This window comes from Motacilla alba, chromosome 25 (assembly GCF_015832195.1).
Source record: "Motacilla alba alba isolate MOTALB_02 chromosome 25, Motacilla_alba_V1.0_pri, whole genome shotgun sequence".
Taxonomy (NCBI): domain Eukaryota; kingdom Metazoa; phylum Chordata; class Aves; order Passeriformes; family Motacillidae; genus Motacilla; species Motacilla alba.
Genome location: NC_052040.1, coordinates 383,923 through 406,816, shown reverse-complemented (window position 1 = coordinate 406,816; position 22,894 = coordinate 383,923). Strand labels below are relative to the sequence as shown.

The window sequence follows — 22,894 nt, the reverse complement described above, 5'->3', positions numbered from 1 at the left end:
ACTGCATGGATTAGGAAAAGGAGGCAAAGAGACAGGAGTTGGATGCAGGAAAACTTTATTGAACCAAGAAGGGCAGGAGAGGCAGGGAGAGGGACGGTGGGCATGCCCCAGGCAGGCCAGGGGTCACGGGCTGCAGGAGGCCAGGGCAGCTTGTGCAGAGCTCAGCCTCTCCATGCTGGGCTGAGGCCGCCAAAGGCCTTTGTGGCTGTTGCTGGTGGCTCTAGCAGGGCCCGCAGGTGTCCCAGAGCTTCTTGCTGTAGCGGGGCCAGGCGCAAGGACTGCAGGCGGGAGCAGCGTAGGCTCTGCCAAAGGTGCAGAGGCCCCCCGAGGCCTGGGTGGCGCTGGCGCCGTAGAGGCCGCCCAGCCCCAGGGAGCCGCCAAAGGCCGGTGCTCCGGAGGAGCCCACCACGGCCTGCTGGGGGAAGGAGCTGAGGATGGGGCCGGGGAAGGTGACCACCACGGGTGGTGGCTGGATGAAGGCAGAGGAGTCGGGGCACTGGCGGGCGCACAGCTCGTTGCAGCTCTCAGCGATGGGCTGGGGCACAGCCACGCTGGTCCTGGGCGGGCACAGGTCCGCGCTGGCTTTTGGGGGGCACAGGTCGTAGCAGGACATTGTGGCGTGGGATGCGAGGGTGCTCTGCAAGAGAGGGCAGCCATGGCAGGAGAGCAGCCCAGGGCAGCGCCTGAGCCACAGGGGCCAGGGCTGGAGCAGGGAGCCGCGAGCAGAAGCGCTGGCACACTTACCCTTGTTCCTGAGGAGGAGAAGGTGGCCAGGACAGTGCTTGGTCCAGTCTGGCCCAGGCAGGGCTTTTATAGCAGCCCCGGCATTGCTCAGCTCCAGCCTGGCCAATCTGCACAGGGGACACTCCCTGCTGCTGCTGCTGCTGCTGCTGCTGACACCAGGGCTGTGCGGCCCCTGCCCCTCCCTGAGTCAGCATCCCCCAGGTGCCAGCCCAGCACATCCCAGTGCCCAAATGATCATGTCCTTCTGGCCAAGTCATATTCTTGATAGCGAGGATGGCACCCTGGAACAGGTTTGAGAAACACCTGTCAGGGCTCAGATAATCTGGGGCGGGAGTTGCAGGAAACTTCAACATGGAGGGGATCTGTGCATCAAAGGAGAGCCCAGCAGAACGAGACCCCATCTGCCTGCTGTCAGTGCATAGGGCCTTCAATGAGACTGAGATCGAAGACTTCTGCCAGACCTGAGCATCAGCGGGCAAAGAAAAGAGATGTCCATCTGACCCAGGCAGATTCCAGCCCTGCCCCACCTGTTTGGACCATTACAGGTATTCCTGAAGCCAATTCCTGGGTGCCATGCTCGCTATCAAGGATGTGACATGGCAGGAAGGACAAGATCATCTGGGCAGCGGGATGTGCTGGGCTGGCACCTGGGGGATGCTGACTCAGAGAGGGGCAGGGGCCGCACAGCCCTGGTGTCAGCAGCAGCAGCAGCAGCAGCAGCAGGGAGTGTCCCCTGTGCAGATTGGCCAGGCTGGAGCTGAGCAATGCCGGGGCTGCTATAAAAGTCCTGCCTGGGCCAGACTGGACCAAGCACTGTCCTGGCCACCTTCTCCTCCTCAGGAACAAGGGTAAGTGTGCCAGCGCTTCTGCTCGCGGCTCCCTGCTCCAGCCCTGGCCCCTGTGGCCCGGGCGCTGCCCTGGGCTGCTCTCCTGCCATGGCTGCCCTCTCTTGCAGAGCACCCTCGCATCCCACGCCAAGATGTCCTGCTACGACCTGTGCCCCCCAAAAGCCAGCGCGGACCTGTGCCCGCCCAGGACCAGCGTGGCTGTGCCCCAGCCCATCGCTGAGAGCTGCAACGAGCTGTGCGCCCGCCAGTGCCCCGACTCCTCTGCCTTCATCCAGCCGCCACCCGTGGTGGTCACCTTCCCCGGCCCCATCCTCAGCTCCTTCCCCCAGCAGGCCGTGGTGGGCTCCTCCGGAGCACCGGCCTTTGGCGGCTCCCTGGGGCTGGGCGGCCTCTACGGCGCCGGCGCCACCCAGGCCTCGGGGGGCCTCTGCACCTTTGGCAGAGCCTACGCTGCTCCCGCCTGCAGCCCTTGCACCTGGCCCCGCTACAGCAAGAAGCTCTGGGACACCTGCGGGCCCTGCTAGAGCCATCAGCAACAGCCCCAAAGGCCCTTGGCCGCCTCAGCCCAGCATGGAGAGGCTGAGCTCTGCACAAGCTGCCCTGGCCTCCTGCAACCTGTGAACCCCGGCCTGCCTGGGGCCTGCCCACCATCCCTCTCCCTGCCTCTCCTGCCCTTCTTGGTACAATAAAGTTTTCCTGCATCCACTTCCTGTTTCTTTGCCTTTTTTTCCCCAAGTCATGACTGCTACTGGGGATGGGGGCATTCCAAGCGTGTGTGGGGAAATGTTGTTCCTGGGAAAACTGAAAAAGTAAGTGGACAGCAATAGTCCAAAGGATGAGGGAAAGTAACACCGGTGGTTAAAGTGGAGAAAAAATGAAGTTAAAAGGGAAGTGAATGGATATTAAGGAGAGAATTGGAAATGCATCATCAAAGGAGACAGAGCTGGAGAAGGAGAAGGAGAAGGAGAAGGAGAAGGAGAAGGAGAAGGAGAAGGAGAAGGAGAAGGAGAAGGAGAAGGAGAAGGAGAAGGAGAAGGAGAAGGTCAGGGACAAGTCAAGGACAAGGACATGGACAAGGACAAGCAGCTCCAAGGAGTCTGCCTGAAGACAGACAGATCCCCTGATCTCAGGCCATGATACCAGGGCATCTTATAGTTCTGCAGCCACGCTGGCAATGTGTACGATTGTCGTGGGAGCTGGGAGGAATCCAGGAACAAATGCTGTCAGAGATCCAGCCCTTCTGTATCAACCCTGGCTCTGCTAAAGGACATGGGAATGAAATCAGAGAGAAAATTCCTCCTCACTCAGCCCTATACCTTAAATTTCGTTATCATCAGCTCTTTGTTCTTGTCTCTTTCTCTTTCTCTTTCTCTTTCTCTTTCTCTTTCTCTTCTCTTTCTCTTTCTCTTTCTTTGGATTTCTTGGTCTCCTTTCGTCTCCTATTCTGTTTCCTCTTCTCATTCTCATTCTTCTTCTCCTGCTTCTTCTGCTGCTCCTTCTCTTCCTCCTTCAAAGCCAAACCATTCCAGAGTACATTATCCTCTGATTCCCTTTCCCCTTTCAACTCATTTTCTTCTCCATATTACCTTCCTCTGTCTCCATCCCTCAAGTCTTTCACCTTCCCCTTCCCTATCAATTTTCCCTTGACCCTGGCGATCCCAGCGACACCATTTCGCCTCCCACACTTGCAAGTCCCCCATCCCCAGGGGTCTTCCTGATTTGGGAAAAGACGCATAAGAGACAGGAGTTGGATGCAGGAAAACTTTATTGTACCAAGAAGGGCAGGAGAAGCAGGGAGAGGGACGGTGGGCAGGCCCCAGGCAGGCCGGGGGTCACGGGCTGCAGGAGACCAGGGCAGCTTGTGCAGAGCTCAGCCTCTCCATGCTGGGCTGAGGCGGCCAAGGGCCTTTGGGGCTGTTGCTGGTGGCTCTAGCAGGGCCCACAGGTGTCCCAGAGCTTCTTGCTGTAGCGGGGCCAGGCGCAAGGGCTGCAGGCGGGAGCAGCGTAGGCTCTGCCAAAGGTGCAGAGGCCCCCCGAGGCCTGGGTGGCGCCGGCGCCGTAGAGGCCGCCCAGCCCCAGGGAGCCACCAAAGGCCGGTGCTCCGGAGGAGCCCACCACGGCCTGCTGGGGGAAGGAGCTGAGGATGGGGCCGGGGAAGGTGACCACCACGGGTGGTGGCTGGATGAAGGCAGAGGAGTCGGGGCACTGGCGGGCGCACAGCTCGTTGCAGCTCTCAGCGATGGGCTGGGGCACAGCCACGCTGGTCCTGGGCGGGCACAGGTCCGCGCTGGCTTTTGGGGGGCACAGGTCGTAGCAGGACATCTTGGCGTGGGATGCGAGGGTGTTCTGCAAGAGAGGGCAGCCATGGCAGGAGAGCAGCCCAGGGCAGCGCCCGGGCCACAGGGGCCAGGGCTGGAGCAGGGAGCCGCGAGCAGAAGCGCTGGCACACTTACCCTTGTTCCTGAGGAGGAGAAGGTGGCCAGGACAGTGCTTGGTCCAGTCTGGCCCAGGCAGGGCTTTTATAGCAGCCCCGGCATTGCTCAGCTCCAGCCTGGCCAATCTGCACAGGGGACACTCCCTGCTGCTGCTGCTGCTGCTGCTGCTGACACCAGGGCTGTGCGGCCCCTGCCCCTCCCTGAGTCAGCATCTCCCAGGTGCCAGCCCAGCACATCCCGCTGCCCAGATGATCTTGTCCTTCTTGCCACGTCACATCCTTGATATCAGGGATGGCACCCAGGAATTGTCTTCAGGAACACCTTCAATGGTCAAAAGGGGTGGGGAAGGGCTGGAATCAGCCTGGGTCAGATGGACATCTCTTTTCTTTGCCTGCAGATGCTCAGAAGTCTTCGATCCCAGTCTCATGGAAGCCCCTATGCACTGACAGCAGGCAGATGGGGTCTCGTTCTGCTGGGCTCTCCTGCAATGCACAGATCCCCTCCATGTTGAAGGTTCCTGCCATTTCCGCCCCAGATTATCTTGGCCCTGACAGGTTTTTCTCGAACCCATTCCTGGGTGCCATCCCGGATATCAAGGATATGATGTGGCAGGAATGACAAGATTGCTGGGCAGCGGGATGTGCTGGGCTGGCACCTGGGGGATGTTGACTCACGGAGGGGCAGGGGCCTCACAGCCCTGGTGTCAGCAGCAGCAGCAGCAGCAGCAGCAGCAGGGAGTGTCCCCTGTGCAGATTGGCCAGGCTGGAGCTGAGCAATGCCGGGGCTGCTATAAAAGCCCTGCCTGGGCCAGACTGGACCAAGCACTGTCCTGGCCACCTTCTCCTCCTCAGGAACAAGGGTAAGTGTGCCAGCGCTTCTGCTCGCGGCTCCCTGCTCCAGCCCCGGCCCCTGTGGCTCGGGCGCTGCCCTGGGCTGCTCTCCTGCCATGGCTGCCCTCTTTTGCAGAGCACCCTCGGACCCCACGCCAAGATGTCCTGCTACGACCTGTGCCCCCCGAAAAGCAGTGCGGACCTGTGCCCACCCAGGACCAGCGTGGCTGTGCCCCAGCCCATCGCTGAGAGCTGCAACGAGCTGTGCGCCCGCCAGTGCCCCGACTCCTCTGCCTTCATCCAGCCGCCACCCGTGGTGGTCACCTTCCCCGGCCCCATCCTCAGCTCCTTCCCCCAGCAGGCCGTGGTGGGCTCCTCCGGAGCACCGGCCTTTGGCGGCTCCCTGGGGCTGGGCGGCCTCTACGGTGCCGGCGCCACCCAGGCCTCGGGGGGCCTCTGCACCTTTGGCAGAGCCTACGCTGCTCCCGCCTGCAGCCCTTGCGCCTGGCCCCGCTACAGCAAGAAGCTCTGGGACACCTGCGGGCCCTGCTAGAGCCACCAGCAACAGCCACAAAGGCCCTTGGCCGCCTCAGCCCAGCATGGAGAGGCTGAGCTCTGCACAAGCTGCCCTGGCCTCCTGCAGCCCGTGACCCCTGGCCTGCCTGGGGCATGTCCACCATCCCTTCCTGCCTCTCCTGCCCTTCTTGGTTCAATAAAGTTTTCCTGCATCCAACTCCTGTTTCTTTGCCTCCTTTTCCTAACCCATGCTGTCCATTGGCGATGAGGAATTCTGGGAGTGGGAGGGGAAGTGGTGTTGGTGGGAAAACTGAAAATGGAAGGAGAAAGCCACAGTAAAATGGAAGAGGGAATGTTTTATTGGTGGTTAAAGTGGAGAAGGAAACGTCATCCAAGTAGAAGTGGATGGATATGAAGGGGAGAAGTGGGAATGCATCATGGTAGGAGAAGGAGAAGGGGAAGGAGAAGGACAACGACAACAGCAATGATATTGACCGCGACCAGGAGCTCCATGTACTCTGCCTGAAGACACACAGATTCCCTGCTCACAGGCCATCACACCAGGTGCCTTAACAGTTCTGCAGCCATGCTGGCAATGTGTAGGTTAATCCCCAGAGCTGGGAGCCATCCAGGGTCAATGGACACGAGAGCTCCCTTGCCTCTGCATCCACCTTGCCTTCAACTACAGGATCAGGGATTGAAATAGTAGAGAAACTCGCCCATCTCTCCAACCTATTCATCAAATTTCCCTGTTATCAGCTCCTTCTCTCTCCCTCTTTTTCTCTCTTTCTCTTTCTCTTTCTCCTTCTCATACTCCTTTTCTTTCTCCATCACTTCCCCTTTCTCTTGCTCATTATATATATATCTTTGTCACCTTGTGACTCATGTTCTGTTTCCCCTTCTCCTTCTCCTTCTTTCTCCTTCTCCTTCTCCTTCTCCTTCTCCTTCTCCTTCTCCTTCTCATCTCCTTCTCCTTCTCGTTTTTGTTCTAATTCTCCTTATTCTTTTCCTACTCCCTCTAAGCCAAAATCTTCCCAGGGAACGTTATCTTCTGATTCCTTTTCCGCCTTGATTTAATTTTCTTCTCCATGTCACCATCCACTGTCCTCGTCCCATTTATCTTTCTCCATCCCCTTCCCATTCCAATTTCCATTGCCCTGACCGTCCCACAAACCATTTCTTGTTCCAGTATTGGATGTCCCCCATGCCCAGGGGAATTCATGACTCCAGAAAAGGAGGCAAAGAGGCAGGAGTTGGATGCAGGAAAACTTTATTGTACCAAGAAAGGCAGGAGAGGCAGGGAGAGGGACGGTGGGCAGGCCCCAGGCAGGCCGGGGGTCACGGGCTGCAGGAGGCCAGGGCAGCTTGTGCAGAGCTCAGCCTCTCCATGCTGGGCTGAGGCGGCCAAGGGCCTTTGGGGCTGTTGCTGGTGGCTCTAGCAGGGCCCGCAGGTGTCCCAGAGCTTCTTGCTGTAGCGGGGCCAGGCACAAGGGCTGCAGGCGGGAGCAGCGTAGGCTCTGCCAAAGGTGCAGAGGCCCCCCGAGGCCTGGGTGGCGCCGGCGCCGTAGAGGCCGCCCAGCCCCAGGGAGCCGCCAAAGGCCGGTGCTCCGGAGGAGCCCACCACGGCCTGCTGGGGGAAGGAGCTGAGGATGGGGCCGGGGAAGGTGACCACCACGGGTGGTGGCTGGATGAAGGCAGAGGAGTCGGGGCACTGGCGGGCGCACAGCTCGTTGCAGCTCTCAGCGATGGGCTGGGGCACAGCCACGCTGGTCCTGGGCGGGCACAGGTCCGCGCTGGCTTTTGGGGGGCACAGGTCGTAGCAGGACATCGTGGCGTGGGATGCGAGGGTGCTCTGCAAGAGAGGGCAGCCATGGCAGGAGAGCAGCCCAGGGCAGCGCCTGAGCCACAGGGGCCGGGGCTGGAGCAGGGAGCCGCGAGCAGAAGCGCTGGCACACTTACCCTTGTTCCTGAGGAGGAGAAGGTGGCCAGGACAGTGCTTGGTCCAGTCTGGCCCAGGCAGGGCTTTTATAGCAGCCCCGGCATTGCTCAGCTCCAGCCTGGCCAATCTGCACAGGGGACACTCCCCGCTGCTGCTGCTGCTGCTGCTGCTGCTGCTGCTGCTGCTGCTGCTGCTGCTGACACCAGGGCTGTGGGGCCCCTGCCCCTCCCTGAGTCAGCATCCCCCAGGTGCCAGCCCAGCACATCCCGCTGCCCAAATGATCTTGTCATTCCTGCCATGTCATATCCTTGATAGCAGGGATGGCACCCAGGAATTGGCTTCAGGAATACCTTCAATGTTCAAATGGGGTGGGGCAAGGCATGAATCTGCCTGGGCCAGATGGACATGTCTCTGCTTTGCCCGCTGAAGCTCAGGTCTGGCAGAAGTCTTCAATCTCAGTCTCATTGAAGTCCCATGGGCACCAGGACAGCAGGCAGATGGGGTCTCGTTCTGCTGGGCTCTCCTTTGATGCACAGATCCCCTCCATGTTGAAGTTTCCTGCCACTCCCACCCCAGATTATCTGGGCCCTGACAGGTGTTTCTCAAACCCATTCCTGGGTGCCCTCCCGGCTATCAAGGATATGACATGGCATGATGGACAAGATCATTTGGGCAGCGGGATGTGCTGGGCTGGCACCTGGGGGATGCTGACTCAGAGAGGGGCCGGGGCCGCACAGCCCTGGTGTCAGCAGCAGCAGCAGCAGCAGCAGCAGGGAGTGTCCCCTGTGCAGATTGGCCAGGCTGGAGCTGAGCAATGCCGGGGCTGCTATAAAAGCCCTGCCTGGGCCAGACTGGACCAAGCACTGTCCTGGCCACCTTCTCCTCCTCAGGAACAAGGGTAAGTGTGCCAGCGCTTCTGCTCGCGGCTCCCTGCTCCAGCCCCGGCCCCTGTGGCTTGGGCGCTGCCCTGGGCTGCTCTCCTGCCATGGCTGCCCTCTCTTGCAGAGCACCCTCGGACCCCACGCCAAGATGTCCTGCTACGACCTGTGCCCCCCAAAAGCCAGCGCGGACCTGTGCCCGCCCAGGACCAGCGTGGCTGTGCCCCAGCCCATCGCTGAGTGCTGCAACGAGCTGTGCGCCCGCCAGTGCCCCGACTCCTCTGCCTTCATCCAGCCGCCACCCGTGGTGGTCACCTTCCCCGGCCCCATCCTCAGCTCCTTCCCCCAGCAGGCCGTGGTGGGCTCCTCCGGAGCACCGGCCTTTGGCGGCTCCCTGGGGCTGGGCGGCCTCTACGGCGCCGGCGCCACCCAGGCCTCGGGGGGCCTCTGCACCTTTGGCAGAGCCTACGCTGCTCCCGCTTGCAGCCCTTGCGCCTGGCCCCGCTACAGCAAGAAGTTCTGGAACCCCTGCGGGCCCTGCTAGAGCCACCAGCAACAGCCACAAAGGCCCTTGGCCGCCTCAGCCCAGCATGGAGAGGCTGAGCTCTGCACAAGCTGCCCTGGCCTCCTGCAGCCCGTGACCCCCGGCCTGCCTGGGGCCTGCCCACCGTCCCTCTGCCTGCCTCTCCTGCCCTTCTTGGTTCAATAAAATTTTCCTGCATCCAGCTCCAGTTTCTTTGCCTTTTTTCCGAAGCCATGAAGTCCCTTGGGAATGGGGAATTCTGGGAGTGGGAGGTAATTGATGTTCCTGGGAATGCTGAAAATGGTAAAGGAGAGCAACTGTAAAAGAGAAGAGGGAATGATACATAGGAGGTTTAAATTTATAAGGAAACGTCATGCAAGGATAAGTGGATGGATATGAAGGAGAGAAGTGGGAATGAATCATGGAAGTTTAAGAAGAAGAAGTAGGAGAAGAAGGAGATGTAGAAGGGGAAGGACAAAGACAAGGACATGGACAAGGATAAAGACAAGGACAAGGACAAGGAGAAGGAGGTCCTGGCAGTCTGTCTCTAGATATACAAATCCCCTCTTGCATGCCATGACTCCAGGGGCCTTTGCAGACCTGCAGTCGTACTGGCAATGAGTAGGATTGTCTCCGCAGCTGGGAGCCATCCACGGGCAAAGGATTCCAGAGCTCCAGGCCCTCTGTATCAACCTTGTCTCTGCTAATGGACCATGGCCTGAAATCAGAGGGAAACTTGCCCATCACGACACTCTATACATTAAATTACCCCATCAACATCTACTTTTCTCGCTTTTTTTTCTATTAATTTGCTCTTTTTTAATATTTCATTGTAACCTTGTATCTCATTTTCGGTTTCTCCTTCTCCTTCTCCTTCTCCTTCTCCTTCTCCTTCTCCTTCTCCTATTCTTCCTCCATCAAGATAAATCCTTCCCAGGGAACATTATCTTCTGATTCCCTTTCCCCCTTGATTTAATTTTCTTCTCCACGTCTCCATCCACTGTCCTCGTCCCATTTATCTTTTTCCATCCCCATCCCCTCCCATTTTCCATTGCCCCGATCATCCCGCAACATGATTTCTTCTCCCACTCTTGGAAGTCCCCCATGCCGATGATCTTCCTGATTTTGGAAGGAAAGGCAAAGAGACAGGAGTTGGATGCAGGAAAACTTTATTGAACCAAGAAGGGCAGGAGAGGCAGGGAGAGGGATGGTGGGCAGGCCCCAGGCAGGCCAGGGCGTCACGGGCTGCAGGAGGCCAGGGCAGCTTGTGCAGAGCTCAGCCTCTCCATGCTGGGCTGAGGCGGCCAAGGGCCTTTGGGGCTGTTGCTGGTGGCTCTAGCAGGGCCCGCAGGTGTCCCAGAGCTTCTTGCTGTAGCGGGGCCAGGCGCAAGGGCTGCAGGCGGGAGCAGCGTAGGCTCTGCCAAAGGTGCAGAGGCCCCCCGAGGCCTGGGTGGCGCCGGCGCCGTAGAGGCCGCCCAGCCCCAGGGAGCCGCCAAAGGCCGGTGCTCCGGAGGAGCCCACCACGGCCTGCTGGGGGAAGGAGCTGAGGATGGGGCCAGGGAAGGTGACCACCACGGGTGGCGGCTGGATGAAGGCAGAGGAGTCGGGGCACTGGCGGGCGCACAGCTCGTTGCAGCTCTCAGCGATGGGCTGGGGCACAGCCACGCTGGTCCTGGGCGGGCACAGGTCCGCGCTGGCTTTTGGGGGGCACAGGTCGTAGCAGGACATCTTGGCGTGGGGTCCGAGGGTGCTCTGCAAGAGAGGGCAGCCATGGCAGGAGAGCAGCCCAGGGCAGCGCCCAAGCCACAGGGGCCGGGGCTGGAGCAGGGAGCCGCGAGCAGAAGCGCTGGCACACTTACCCTTGTTCCTGAGGAGGAGAAGGTGGCCAGGACAGTGCTTGGTCCAGTCTGGCCCAGGCAGGGCTTTTATAGCAGCCCCGGCATTGCTCAGCTCCAGCCTGGCCAATCTGCACAGGGGACACTCCCTGCTGCTGCTGCTGCTGCTGCTGCTGCTGCTGCTGCTGTTGCTGACACCAGGGCTGTGCGGCCCCTGCCCCTCCCTGAGTCAGCATCCCCCAGGTGCCAGCCCAGCACATCCCGCTGCCCAAATGATCTTGTCATTCCTGCCATGTCATATCCTTGATAGCCGGGAGGGCACCCAGGAATTGGCTTCAGGAATACCGTCAATGTTCAAAAGGGGTGGGGCAGGGCTGGAATCAGCCTGGGCCAGATGGACATCTCTCCTTTTTTGCCCACGGATCCTCAGGTCTGGCAGAAGTCTTCGATCCCAGTCTCATGGAAGCCCCTAGGCACTGACAGCAGGCAGATGGGGTCTCGTTCTGCTGGGCTCTCCTGCAATGCACAGATCCCCTCCATGCTGAAGACTCCTGCCACTCCTGCCCCTGATTATCTGGGCCCTGACAGATGCCCCTCAAACTCATTCCTGGGTGCCATGCCTGCTATCAAGGATGTGACATGGCCGGAAGGACAAGATCATTTGGGCAGCGGGATGTGCTGGGCTGGCACCTGGGAGATGCTGACTCAGGGAGGGGCAGGGGCCGCACAGCCCTGGTGTCAGCAGCAGCAGCAGCAGCAGCAGGGAGTGTCCCCTGTGCAGATTGGCCAGGCTGGAGCTGAGCAATGCCGGGGCTGCTATAAAAGCCCTGCCTGGGCCAGACTGGACCAAGCACTGTCCTGGCCACCTTCTCCTCCTCAGGAACAAGGGTAAGTGTGCCAGCGCTTCTGCTCGCGGCTCCCTGCTCCAGCCCCGGCCCCTGTGGCTTGGGCGCTGCCCTGGGCTGCTCTCCTGCCATGGCTGCCCTCTTTTGCAGAGCACCCTCGGACCCCACGCCAAGATGTCCTGCTACGACCTGTGCCCCCCAAAAGCCAGCGCGGACCTGTGCCCGCCCAGGACCAGCGTGGCTGTGCCCCAGCCCATCGCTGAGAGCTGCAACGAGCTGTGCGCCCGCCAGTGCCCCGACTCCTCTGCCTTCATCCAGCCACCACCCGTGGTGGTCACCTTCCCCGGCCCCATCCTCAGCTCCTTCCCCCAGCAGGCCGTGGTGGGCTCCTCCGGAGCACCGGCCTTTGGCGGCTCCCTGGGGCTGGGCGGCCTCTACGGCGCCGGCGCCACCCAGGCCTCGGGGGGCCTCTGCACCTTTGGCAGAGCCTACGCTGCTCCCGCCTGCAGTCCTTGCGCCTGGCCCCGCTACAGCAAGAAGCTCTGGGACACCTGCGGGCCCTGCTAGAGCCACCAGCAACAGCCCCAAAGGCCCTTGGCCGCCTCAGCCCAGCATGGAGAGGCTGAGCTCTGCACAAGCTGCCCTGGCCTCCTGCAGCCCGTGACCCCCAGACTGCATGGAGCCTGCCCACCGTCCCTCTCCCTGCCTCTCCTGCCCTTCTTGGTTCAATAAAGTTTTCCTGCATCCGACTCCTGTTTCTTTGCCTCTTTTTCCTAATCCATGCAGTCCCTTGGCGATGAGGAATTCTGGGAGTGGGAGGGGATATGGTGTTGGTGGGAAAACTGAAAATGGAAGGAGAAAGCCACAGTAAAATAGAAGAGGGAATGTTTTATTGGTGGTTAAAGTGGAGAAGGAAATGTCATCCAAGGAGAAGTGGATGGATATGAAGGGGAGAAGTGGGAATGCATCATGGTAGGAGAAGGAGAGAAGAAGGAGAAGGACAACGACAACTACAACGACAACGACAACTATATGGACCAGGTGCTCCAAGTACTCTGCCTGAAGACACACAGATTCCCTGCTCACAGGCCATCACACCAGGTGCCTTAACAGTTCCGCAGCCATGCTGACAATGAGTAGGATTGTCCCCGGAGCTCGGAGCCATCCAGGGGCAATGGACACGAGAGCTCCCTTGCCTCTGCATCTACCTTGCCTTCAACTAAAGGACCAAGGATTGACATAGTAGAGAAACTCGCCCATCTCTCCACCCTATTCATTAAAATTCCCTGTTATCAGCTCCTTCACTCTTCCTCTTTTTCTCTCTTTCTCTTTCTCTTTCTCTTTCTCTTTCTCTTTCTCTTTCTCTTTCTCTTTCTCTTTCTCTTTCTCCTTCTCCTTCTCTTTCTCCTTCAATTCCCCTTTCTCTTGCTCATTATATATATATATATCTTCGTCAACTTGTGTCTCACGTTCTGTTTCCACTTCTCCTTGTCCTTCTGCTTCTCCTTCTCCTTCTCATTTTTGTTCTAATTCTCCTTCTTCTTTTCCTACTCCCTCTAAGCCAAAACCTTCCCAGAAAACTTCATCTTCTGATTCCCTTTCCACCTTGATTTGATTTTCTTCTCCAGGTCACCATCAACGTTCCTCATCCAATTTATCTTTTTCCATCCCATTCCGCTTCCAATTTCCATTGCCCTGACTGTCCCCCACACCATTTCATGCCCCAGTATTGTAAGTCCCCCATCCCCAGGGCAATTCATGATTCCAGAAAAGGAGGCATAGAGACAGCAGTTGGATGCAGGAAAACTTTATTGAACCAAGAAAGGCAGGAGAGGCAGGGAGAGGGACGGTGGGCATGCCCCAGGCAGGCCGGGGGTCACGGGCTGCAGGAGGCCAGGGCAGCTTGTGCAGAGCTCAGCCTCTCCATGCTGGGCGGAGGCGGCCAAGAGCCTTTGTGGCTGTTGCTGGTGGCTCTAGCAGGGCCCGCAGGGGTTCCAGAACTTCTTGCTGTAGCGGGGCCAGGCGCAAGGGCTGCAGGCGGGAGCAGCGTAGGCTCTGCCAAAGGTGCAGAGGCCCCCCGAGGCCTGGGTGGCGCCGGCGCCGTAGAGGCCGCCCAGCCCCAGGGAGCCGCCAAAGGCCGGTGCTCCGGAGGAGCCCACCACGGCCTGCTGGGGGAAGGAGCTGAGGATGGGGCCGGGGAAGGTGACCACCACGGGTGGTGGCTGGATGAAGGCAGAGGAGTCGGGGCACTGGCGGGCGCACAGCTCGTTGCAGCTCTCAGCGATGGGCTGGGGCACAGCCACGCTGGTCCTGGGCGGGCACAGGTCCGCGCTGGCTTTTGGGGGGCACAGGTCGTAGCAGGACATCTTGGCGTGGGATGCGAGGGTGTTCTGCAAGAGAGGGCAGCCATGGCAGGAGAGCAGCCCAGGGCAGCGACCGAGCCACAGGGGCCGGGGCTGGAGCAGGGAGCCGCGAGCAGAAGCGCTGGCACACTTACCCTTGTTCCTGAGGAGGAGAAGGTGGCCAGGACAGTGCTTGGTCCAGTCTGGCCCAGGCAGGGCTTTTATAGCAGCCCCGGCATTGCTCAGCTCCAGCCTGGCCAATCTGCACAGGGGACACTCCCTGCTGCTGCTGCTGCTGCTGCTGCTGACACCAGGGCTGTGCGGCCCCTGCCCCTCCCTGAGTCAGCATCCCCCAGGTGCCAGCCCAGCACATCCCGCTGCCCAAATGATCTTGTCATTCCTGCCATGTCATATCCTTGATGGGCACCCAGGAATTGACTTCAGGAATACCTTCACTTGTCAAAAGGGGTGGGGAAGGGCTGGAATCTGCCTGGGTCAGATGGACATCTCTTTTCTTTGCCTGCGGATGCTCAGAAGTCTTCGATCCCAGTCTCATGGAAGCCCCTAGGCACTGACAGCAGGCAGATAGTGTCTCATTCTGCTGGGCTCTCCTGCAATGCAAAGATCCCCTCCATGATGGAGGCTCCTGCCATTCCCGCCCCAGATTATCTGGGGCCTGACAGGTTTTTCTCGAACCCATTCCTGGGTGCCATCCCGGCTATCAAGGATATGATGTGGCAGGATGGACAAGATTGCTGGGCAGCGGGATGTGCTGGGCTGGCACCTGGGGGATGCTGACTCAGGGAGGGGCAGGGGCCGCACAGCCCTGGTGTCAGCAGCAGCAGCAGCAGCAGCAGGGAGTGTCCCCTGTGCAGATTGGCCAGGCTGGAGCTGAGCAATGCCGGGGCTGCTATAAAAGCCCTGCCTGGGCCAGACTGGACCAAGCACTGTCCTGGCCACCTTCTCCTCCTCAGGAACAAGGGTAAGTGTGCCAGCGCTTCTGCTCGCGGCTCCCTGCTCCAGCCCCGGCCCCTGTGGCTCGGGCGCTGCCCTGGGCTGCTCTCCTGCCATGGCTGCCCTCTCTTGCAGAGCACCCTCGGACCCCACGCCAAGATGTCCTGCTACGACCTGTGCCCCCCGAAAGCCAGCGCGGACCTGTGCCCACCCAGGACCAGCGTGGCTGTGCCCCAGCCCATCGCTGAGAGCTGCAACGAGCTGTGCGCCCGCCAGTGCCCCGACTCCTCTGCCTTCATCCAGCCGCCACCCGTGGTGGTCACCTTCCCCGGCCCCATCCTCAGCTCCTTCCCCCAGCAGGCCGTGGTGGGCTCCTCCGGAGCACCGGCCTTTGGCGGCTCCCTGGGGCTGGGCGGCCTCTACGGCGCCGGCGCCACCCAGGCCTCGGGGGGCCTCTGCACCTTTGGCAGAGCCTACGCTGCTCCCGCCTGCAGCCCTTGTGCCTGGCCCCGCTACAGCAAGAAGCTCTGGGACACCTGCGGGCCCTGCTAGAGCCACCAGCAACAGCCCCAAAGGCCCTTGGCCGCCTCAGCCCAGCATGGAGAGGCTGAGCTCTGCACAAGCTGCCCTGGCCTCCTGCAGCCCGTGACCCCCGGCCTGCCTGGGGCCTGCCCACCGTCCCTCTCCCTGCCTCTCCTGCTCTTCTTGGTACAATAAAATTTTCCTGCATCCAACTCCAGTCTATTTGCCTTTCCTTCCTGAATCAGAAAGTTTCAGGGCATGGGGGACTTCCAAGAGTGGGAGGGGAAATCGTGTTGTGGGATGATCCGGGCAATGGAAAATGGAATGGGAAGGGGATGGAAAAAGATAAATGGGATGAGGACAGTGGATGGTGACCTGGAGAAGAAAATTATATCAAGGGGGAAAGGGAATCAGAAGATAATGTTCACTGGGAAGGATTTGGCTTGATGGCAGAAGAAAAGGAAAAGGAGAAGGAGAAGGAGAAGGAGAAGGAGAAGGAGAAGGAGAAGAGGAAACCGAAAATGAGATACAATGTTACAATGAAATATTAAAAAAGAGCTTATTAAGAGAAAGAGAAAGAAAGAAAAGGAGGCGATGATGGGGTAATTTAATGTATAGAGTGACGTGATGGGCAAGTTTCCCTAAGATTTCAGGTCACGGTCCTTTAGCGGAGACAAGGTTGATACAGAGGGCCTGGAGCTCTGGAATCCTTTGCCCGTGGATGGCTCCCAGCTGCGGAGACAATCCTACTCATTGCCGGTATGGCTGCAAGTCTGCAAAGGCCCCTGGTGTCATGGCGTGAAAGAGGGGATTTGTATATCTAGAGACAGACTGCTTGGACCTCCATCTCCTTGTCCTTGTCCTAGTCCTTGTCCTTCTCGTTCTCCTTGTCATTCTCCTTCTCCTTCTTCTCCTTTTATTTCTCCATCTCCTTCTTCTCCTTCTACTTTTCCTTATTCTCCTTCTACTTCTCCTTCTTCTTAGACTTCCATGATGCATTCCCACTTCTCCCCTTCATATCCATCCGCTTCTGCTTGGATGACATTTACTTACACACTGAAATCTCCTATGTATCTTTCCCTCTTCTATTTTACAGTTGCTCTCCTATTCCATTTTCAGTTTTCCCACAAACACCATTTCCCCTCCCACTCCCAGAATTCCCCATCCACAAGGGACTGCATGGATTAGGAAGGAAAGGCAAAGAAACTGGATTTGGATGCAGGAAAACTTTATTGTATCAGGAAGGGCAGGAGAGGCAGGGAGAGGGATGGTGGGCAGGTCCCAGACAGGCTGGGGGTCACGGGCTGCAGGAGGCCAGGGCAGCTTGTGCAGAGCTCAGCCTCTCCATGCTGGGCTGAGGCGGCCAAGGGCCTTTGTGGCTGTTGCTGGTGGCTCTAGCAGGGCCCGCAGGTGTCCCAGAGCTTCTTGCTGTAGCGGGGCCAGGCGCAAGGGCTGCAGGCGGGAGCAGCGTAGGCTCTGCCAAAGGTGCAGAGGCCCCCCGAGGCCTGGGTGGCGCCGGCGCCGTAGAGGCCGCCCAGCCCCAGGGAGCCGCCAAAGGCCGGTGCTCCGGAGGAGCCCACCACGGCCTGCTGGGGGAAGGAGCTGAGGATGGGGCCGGGGAAGGTGACCACCACGGGTGGCGGCTGGATGAAGGCAGAGGAGTCGGGGCACTGGCAGGCGCACAGCTCGTTGCAGCTCTCAGCGATGGGCTGGGGCACAGCCACGCTGGTCCTGGGTGGGCACAGGTCCGCGCTGGCTTTCGGGGGGCACAGGTCGTAGCAGGACATCTTGGCGTGGGGTCCGAGGGTGCTCTGCAAAAGAGGGCAGCCATGGCAGGAGAGCAGCCCAGGGCAGCGACCGAGCCACAGGGGCCGGGGCTGGAGCAGGGAGCCGCGAGCAGAAGCGCTGGCACACTTACCCTTGTTCCTGAGGAGGAGAAGGTGGCCAGGACAGTGCTTGGTCCAGTCTGGCCCAGGCAGGGCTTTTATAGCAGCCCCGGCATTGCTCAGCTCCAGCCTGGCCAATCTGCACAGGGGACACTCCCTGCTGCTGCTGCTGCTGCTGCTGACACCAGGGCTGTGCGGCCCCTGCTCCTCCCTGAGTCAGCATCCCCCAGGTGCCAGCCCAGCACATCCCGCTGCCCAAATGATCTTGTCCTTCCTGCCATGTCACATCCTTGATAGCCGGGATGGCACCCAGGAATTGGATTCAGGAATACCTTTAATGGTCCAAACGGGTGGGGCAGGGCTGGAATCAGCCTGGGCCAGATGGACATCTCTCCTCTTTGCTTTATTAATATCAGACCTGACAGGAGAAGTCGCTGATCTCAGCCTTTTGAACCCCATGGGCACTGACAGGAAACAGATGGGGTCTGATTCTGCTGGAATCGCCTTTGATGCACTGATCCCCAACATGGGGATGGCTCCTGCAACCCCCAACCCACACACCCCAGCCCCTGACAGATCTCCCTCAAACCCATTCCTGGGTGCCATCCTCGCTATCAAGGATGTGACATGGCAGGAAGGACAAGATCATTTGGGCAGTGGGATGTACTGGTCTGGCACCTGGGGGATGCTGACTCAGGGAGGGGCAGGGGCCACACAGCCCTGGTGTCAGCAGCAGCAGCAGCAGCAGCAGCAGGGAGTGTCTCCTGTGCAGATTGGCCAGGCTGGAGCTGAGCAATGCCGGGGCTGCTATAAAAGCCCTGCCTGGGCCAGACTGGACCAAGCACTGTCCTGGCCACCTTCTCCTCCTCAGGAACAAGGGTAAGTGTGCCAGCGCTTCTGCTCGCGGCTCCCTGCTCCAGCCCCGGCCCCTGTGGCTCGGGCGCTGCCCTGGGCTGCTCTCCTGCCATGGCTGCCCTCTCTTGCAGAGCACCCTCGCATTCCACGCCACGATGTCCTGCTACGACCTGTGCCCCCCGAAAGCCAGCGCGGACCTGTGCCCACCCAGGACCAGCGTGGCTGTGCCCCAGCCCATCGCTGAGAGCTGCAACGAGCTGTGCGCCCGCCAGTGCCCCGACTCCTCTGCCTTCATCCAGCCACCACCCGTGGTGGTCACCTTCCCCGGCCCCATCCTCAGCTCCTTCCCCCAGCAGGCCGTGGTGGGCTCCTCCGGAGCACCGGCCTTTGGCGGCTCCCTGGGGCTGGGCGGCCTCTACGGCGCCGGCGCCACCCAGGCCTCGGGGGGCCTCTGCACCTTTGGCAGAGCCTACGCTGCTCCCGCCTGCAGCCCTTGCGCCTGGCCCCGCTACAGCAAGAAGTTCTGGAACCCCTGCGGGCCCTGCTAGAGCCACCAGCAACAGCCCCAAAGGCCCTTGGCCGCCTCAGCCCAGCATGGAGAGGCTGAGCTCTGCACAAGCTGCCCTGGCCTCCTGCAGCCCGTGACCCCCGGCCTGCCTGGGGCCTGCCCACCATCCCTCTCCCTGCCTCTCCTACCCTTCTCGGTTCAATAAAGTTTTCCTGCATCCAAATCATATCTCTCTGTGTCTTTTTTTTGAATTTTTTTCCCTCCTCAGCTTGAGGCTAGATTATGTTCCCTTTGTTTTTTGTGAGGGCGTATCATACGATTTTTACCCCTTTGAGAGGTCAGGTGATCTCTGCTTTGTTCATATCACGTAATCTTTGTTTTACTCTGGATTAGTTCCATTATTTTTTCCAGGTTTTACTCTGTGTCTCGGACAGGCATGGGCATGTTTTCAGTGAAAGGGAAATTGGCTGTGCTCTTTCCCCTGGTTTTACGGCTTCTGCCTATGTTACCATGACTCTCAGGTATTTTATGCTTTCAGTGTATTCCCTCCAGAGCATGTAAAGGGCCCGGGGATCTCTGGCCCAGCCTGGTGACTGCACACTCACTGTCACTGCAGGAGCTGATGTCCCCAGGCTTTGAGGGTATAAAATCCCAATGTGCCCTTTGTTTGTCCCTCCTTGGAGGCACCATCTCGTGCCGTTATTCTGTTTTTGCACCGTGATTAAATTATTTTAACTCTCGAGGGGTCTGAGACTCTGCTTGGAAAACCTGGGGTCGAGGCAGTGAGAAATCCTTGTGGGACTGTGACTGTGAGAGGTGTGGGGACTCAAGCAGAGGTCACTGGAACCAGTGGTGGCTCAGATGGTTCAACTGTGACCTTCAGTGCTCTGGGCTGGTTGACAACATGAGGATCTGTCCTGGGTTGGACCTGATGATGCTGGAGGTGTTTTCCTGGCTCCTAGGATGCTGAGGTGGCTCCTGGGAGGTGGGACAGGAAGGTTTCCTTGCCATTGCACCACCTCCTTTCCCCGCCGTCAGCAGGCACCCGGCTCTGCCTGGGCCCATGATGGTCACTCTGTTACTGCTGCTCCCAGCAATTCAGCCACCTCGTTTTTCCAGTCTGAAACTCTGATTCCCTCCAGCTCAGTGCCACTCAGCTCTCTGTTATCAGGGCTCCCAAAAGCTGTGCCGATGCCAGGAACGCAGATGAATAATTAGAGGTTTTTCGGGATCCTTGAGTAACGAATGGAGTGAACTCCCTCCGCCCCGTAACTCCCGAGTAGACACTGAGAGAAAGGTCAGCCCTTCTCTGGATTTTGCAATCAGACATGAGCTCACTCTGAGCAGGCATCCAGCCCAAATTAAAGCTGTGTAATCATTGTTCCCTGGGTGTTAATAGCTCTCTTCAGGGGCGTTATCTTGGGCTGAGCACTTGTCTGACACGACGCCTAATTAGGCTGGTACCTGCCTGGCACGGCCTGGCTGAGAGGATCGGGTGAAATTTGGCAGTCGCAGCTCAGGTGTTCGGCTGGGCTCATGATTTACACCCAAGCACCTCTTGGAGGCTGACGGTGGAAGCAAAAATCAGAAGAGAAACGGAGGGAAAAGCATCCACGTTTTGTAAAGTTGTTCCAGGAGCTGCCCTGGATGAGAGGAAAGGGGACAGGGAGGATGAAGCAGGGAAAAAGAGGAGAACCTGACAGGGGAGAGCTTTTGGAGATGCAGCAGGAGATGTTCAGGTTGGACATAGGAATTTCCTCCTGGAAAGGGCAGTCAGGCCTTGGAAGGGACTCAGGAAGGTTTGGAATTCCCATCCCTTGAGATGTCCAAGGAATTCCTGCATGTTGGACTTGGTGACCAGGTGGGGATCCAGCACAGCCTGGATGATCTCAAGGGTCTTTTCCAACCTAAACAATTCTGTGATTTATTTTTTTTTTGTCAAAATATTCTCAAATAAGTGTTTGTTTACCCATAAAAATTAAGTCTTGTTTCATGAAAATAAAAGCAGCATTCACAGGTACCATGGACTAATTTCCATTTCAAATTATTACTTACGGCCATCTGACAGATCCAGTCCAATACAAGGAAGAATATTGAAATTACCAGTGAAAAATAAGACTTGCTGTTCCTTGACACTGATCAAGATAATTTCTTTGAAAGAGTCCCAGTGAAGGAAGAGGTAAATCCTCTCTAATGCATCAGTTCATGTTCTTTTTGCCTCACCTGCTGACAGGTTCAGCCAAACCTTCCCCGAGGCAACTTCATCATGGCAGTGATTAACGAAAAAAGAGAAGGTAGTGCCTCATCTTTGCTCATCAGATACCTATCTCAAAAATTGTTTCCCTTTGTTCACCTTCCTCCTATCATTCCTTTTCAGAATGTGCTTTGGCAGAACTTCAGGCGATATTTTTTAGCTCTGTCTTTGAAGGCAGTTGGATGATCTCTTACACATCTCCTGGAAGATGCAAAAGTAAAATGAATTCCAGCACTAAAATAACGACTTTAAAAAATAACCACGGAATATCCTGGGTTGGAAGGGCCACACAGGGATTGAGTCCAACTCCTGGCCCTGCACAGACACCCCAGGAATCCCACCGTGGGCCTGAGAGCATTGTCCTTGAGCCGAGCCCTGGCAGCCTTGGGGATGTGGCAGTTCCCTGCCCCAGCACCAAACTGGATGGAAATAATCGGAATAACTGCTGGAAGTCTGACAACTGGAATAATCAGCGTAAGGCAGAGAGGACTGTCATCTGCAGGTCTGACCAAACGCATCTCAGCCTGGTTCTGATGGGGAGGAATCCCACTCTGGGGCTCAACAGCAAAAACAAAGACAGGTGTTGGATGCAGGATTTTTTTATTGCAAGGGCAGGGAAGGCCCCATGGGATGGGGACATAGGAGGCAAAGACAAGCAGGTTGTCCCTCACTAGAGCTGCTCCCTCAGCCTTGTGGCAGGAGGCAGCAGCAGTTTCAGGGAGAAGCTAGTGGATGGTGGAGCAGCACATTTGGAAGGGGCGGGGAAGAGGACACCAAACAAAGGGAGGAGGAAACAAAAAGGAGAATTCCTAGAGAGGTTCTGACTCCACTCTGATGCTCTGCCCCTTCCTCGGGAGCTCAGGTGAGGATCCACCGGTGTTGTTTGATGAGTCGAGGGATTTCACCCTGGCGTTTAGCAGGAGCCGCAGCTGCCGCGGCGGTAGCGGCCGTAGCGGGACGACCAAGGGCTGCAGGAGCCAAAGGATCTCCCAGAGCCATACAGGCCCCGGAACCCCAGCGAGGAGCCCCCACAGGACCCCAGACCCCCATAGCCCAGAGAGGAGCCCCCATACCCATAGAGACCCCCGTAACCCAGGGAGCCAAATCCCCCATAGCCCCCAGAGCCAAATCCCCCATAGCCCAGGGAGGCCCCCGAGGCTGCCAGGACGGGAGCTCCAGCAGATCCCACCACGGAATCCTGCGGGAAGGAGCTGAGGATGGGGCCGGGGAAGGTGACCACCACGGCGGGAGGCTGGATCACGGTGGTGGAGTCGGGGCACTGGCGGACGCACGGCTCGTTCCCGCTGCCGGCCAGGGGCTGGGGCCGGACGAGGCCGGAGCCACCGATGAAGCCGGAGCCACCGATGAGGCCGGAGCCACCAATGGAGCACAGGTCATAGCAGGACATCTTGCAGGGGTGGAGGTTGATCTGCAAGAGTTGATTGGAGCAAGTAAAAGATGTTATTTAGCACCGGAAAAGGGCCCTGGAGTTGGCTGCTTTTCCCCAGGCAGGAGAGCTTTGAGGCGCTGGAATTTCCCCACATCTCATAAAGATGAAAATTGAGTAAGAACAGCCAAAATGATTTGCTGGGGCACTTTGGTGAGTCAGGGGATCAACAAGGAGTGGGACTCTGCTCCAGGAGTCGAGTGCATTGTTATTCAGGATTTCGTGACTCTGGCTCTGCATTCCCACTAAACTCCTTTCTGCTGATCCTTGTCTAAACAGGGATTATAACTCATTGTCTGTTCAGATTCACTTCTTGGACAGGACCATTACAAGGGAATTGCAAAGATGATTGTCCCAAATTTCCAAACATTGAATCAGGGCTTTGAGATCCCTACAATGAGCTTAAAACCCCAGCATTTTGATTTTTTGGCTACAAACTCTTTTGAAAAATTCTCACACCAAATCACTTGCCCTCATTAACTTGGAAAAACCCCGCACTCTGCATTTCAGCTCAAGTTCCCTCCAAGATCCATTTTAATCTTAAATAAATCGAATAAAGAGCATTTTAAACAGTTCTCAATTCTTCTCCGTGTCTTACTCCGAGCCAGTGCCTGGTCTCTTGGGGTGTTCATGCCCATTTATCTTGAATTAAAAGCATTTCAGTTGATTTGTAATAGAACAAATAGCAGGTTTGCCTCCAAACTCAACATTTCCCCGTGAACCAGGGAGGATT

The 22,894-nt window shown here is 58.1% G+C and overlaps 13 protein-coding genes across 13 annotated transcripts; 6 read left to right on the top strand and 7 right to left on the bottom strand.

The window, feature by feature from the left end:
• Positions 1-220: 220 nt before the first annotated feature.
• LOC119711677 (scale keratin-like) lies at positions 221-645 on the bottom strand. Its single transcript, XM_038162133.1, has one exon. It carries the CDS (start codon positions 611-613, stop codon positions 221-223), a length of 393 nt encoding a protein of 130 aa, XP_038018061.1. The 5' UTR covers positions 614-645.
• Positions 646-1,570: 925 nt separating this feature from the next.
• LOC119711674 (scale keratin-like) lies at positions 1,571-2,116 on the top strand. The gene is made up of 2 exons (XM_038162130.1): positions 1,571-1,592; positions 1,700-2,116. Exon 2 carries the CDS (start codon positions 1,724-1,726, stop codon positions 2,114-2,116), a length of 393 nt encoding a protein of 130 aa, XP_038018058.1. The 5' UTR covers positions 1,571-1,592; positions 1,700-1,723.
• A 1,305-nt stretch (positions 2,117-3,421) lies between these two features.
• LOC119711676 (scale keratin-like) lies at positions 3,422-3,929 on the bottom strand. The gene has a single exon (XM_038162132.1). The coding sequence runs from the start codon at positions 3,912-3,914 to the stop codon at positions 3,522-3,524; it is 393 nt and encodes a 130-aa protein (XP_038018060.1). The 5' UTR covers positions 3,915-3,929; the 3' UTR covers positions 3,422-3,521.
• Positions 3,930-5,017: 1,088 nt separating this feature from the next.
• On the top strand, positions 5,018-5,475 carry LOC119711599 (scale keratin-like). The gene has a single exon (XM_038161975.1). The coding sequence runs from the start codon at positions 5,018-5,020 to the stop codon at positions 5,408-5,410; it is 393 nt and encodes a 130-aa protein (XP_038017903.1). The 3' UTR covers positions 5,411-5,475.
• Positions 5,476-6,684: 1,209 nt separating this feature from the next.
• Positions 6,685-7,354, bottom strand: LOC119711592 (scale keratin-like). Its single transcript, XM_038161968.1, has 2 exons — positions 7,333-7,354; positions 6,685-7,225 (listed from the first exon to the last, which is right to left on the bottom strand). Exon 2 carries the CDS (start codon positions 7,199-7,201, stop codon positions 6,809-6,811), a length of 393 nt encoding a protein of 130 aa, XP_038017896.1. The 5' UTR covers positions 7,202-7,225; positions 7,333-7,354; the 3' UTR covers positions 6,685-6,808.
• Positions 7,355-8,341: 987 nt separating this feature from the next.
• On the top strand, positions 8,342-8,888 carry LOC119711601 (scale keratin-like). The gene has a single exon (XM_038161977.1). It carries the CDS (start codon positions 8,342-8,344, stop codon positions 8,732-8,734), a length of 393 nt encoding a protein of 130 aa, XP_038017905.1. The 3' UTR covers positions 8,735-8,888.
• A 1,072-nt stretch (positions 8,889-9,960) lies between these two features.
• Positions 9,961-10,595, bottom strand: LOC119711596 (scale keratin-like). Its single transcript, XM_038161971.1, has 2 exons — positions 10,573-10,595; positions 9,961-10,465 (listed from the first exon to the last, which is right to left on the bottom strand). Exon 2 carries the CDS (start codon positions 10,439-10,441, stop codon positions 10,049-10,051), a length of 393 nt encoding a protein of 130 aa, XP_038017899.1. The 5' UTR covers positions 10,442-10,465; positions 10,573-10,595; the 3' UTR covers positions 9,961-10,048.
• An 818-nt stretch (positions 10,596-11,413) lies between these two features.
• LOC119711593 (scale keratin-like) lies at positions 11,414-11,960 on the top strand. Its single transcript, XM_038161969.1, has 2 exons — positions 11,414-11,436; positions 11,544-11,960. Exon 2 carries the CDS (start codon positions 11,568-11,570, stop codon positions 11,958-11,960), a length of 393 nt encoding a protein of 130 aa, XP_038017897.1. The 5' UTR covers positions 11,414-11,436; positions 11,544-11,567.
• Positions 11,961-13,364: 1,404 nt separating this feature from the next.
• Positions 13,365-13,773, bottom strand: LOC119711598 (scale keratin-like). The gene has a single exon (XM_038161973.1). The coding sequence runs from the start codon at positions 13,757-13,759 to the stop codon at positions 13,367-13,369; it is 393 nt and encodes a 130-aa protein (XP_038017901.1). The 5' UTR covers positions 13,760-13,773; the 3' UTR covers positions 13,365-13,366.
• Positions 13,774-14,551: 778 nt separating this feature from the next.
• LOC119711588 (scale keratin-like) lies at positions 14,552-15,365 on the top strand. Its single transcript, XM_038161964.1, has one exon. The coding sequence runs from the start codon at positions 14,849-14,851 to the stop codon at positions 15,239-15,241; it is 393 nt and encodes a 130-aa protein (XP_038017892.1). The 5' UTR covers positions 14,552-14,848; the 3' UTR covers positions 15,242-15,365.
• Positions 15,366-16,542: 1,177 nt separating this feature from the next.
• Positions 16,543-17,001, bottom strand: LOC119711600 (scale keratin-like). Its single transcript, XM_038161976.1, has one exon. The coding sequence runs from the start codon at positions 16,996-16,998 to the stop codon at positions 16,606-16,608; it is 393 nt and encodes a 130-aa protein (XP_038017904.1). The 5' UTR covers positions 16,999-17,001; the 3' UTR covers positions 16,543-16,605.
• Positions 17,002-18,107: 1,106 nt separating this feature from the next.
• Positions 18,108-18,551, top strand: LOC119711597 (scale keratin-like). The gene has a single exon (XM_038161972.1). The coding sequence runs from the start codon at positions 18,108-18,110 to the stop codon at positions 18,498-18,500; it is 393 nt and encodes a 130-aa protein (XP_038017900.1). The 3' UTR covers positions 18,501-18,551.
• Positions 18,552-21,484: 2,933 nt separating this feature from the next.
• LOC119711461 (scale keratin-like) lies at positions 21,485-22,122 on the bottom strand. The gene has a single exon (XM_038161706.1). It carries the CDS (start codon positions 22,120-22,122, stop codon positions 21,628-21,630), a length of 495 nt encoding a protein of 164 aa, XP_038017634.1. The 3' UTR covers positions 21,485-21,627.
• Between the last annotated feature and the right edge of the window lie 772 nt (positions 22,123-22,894).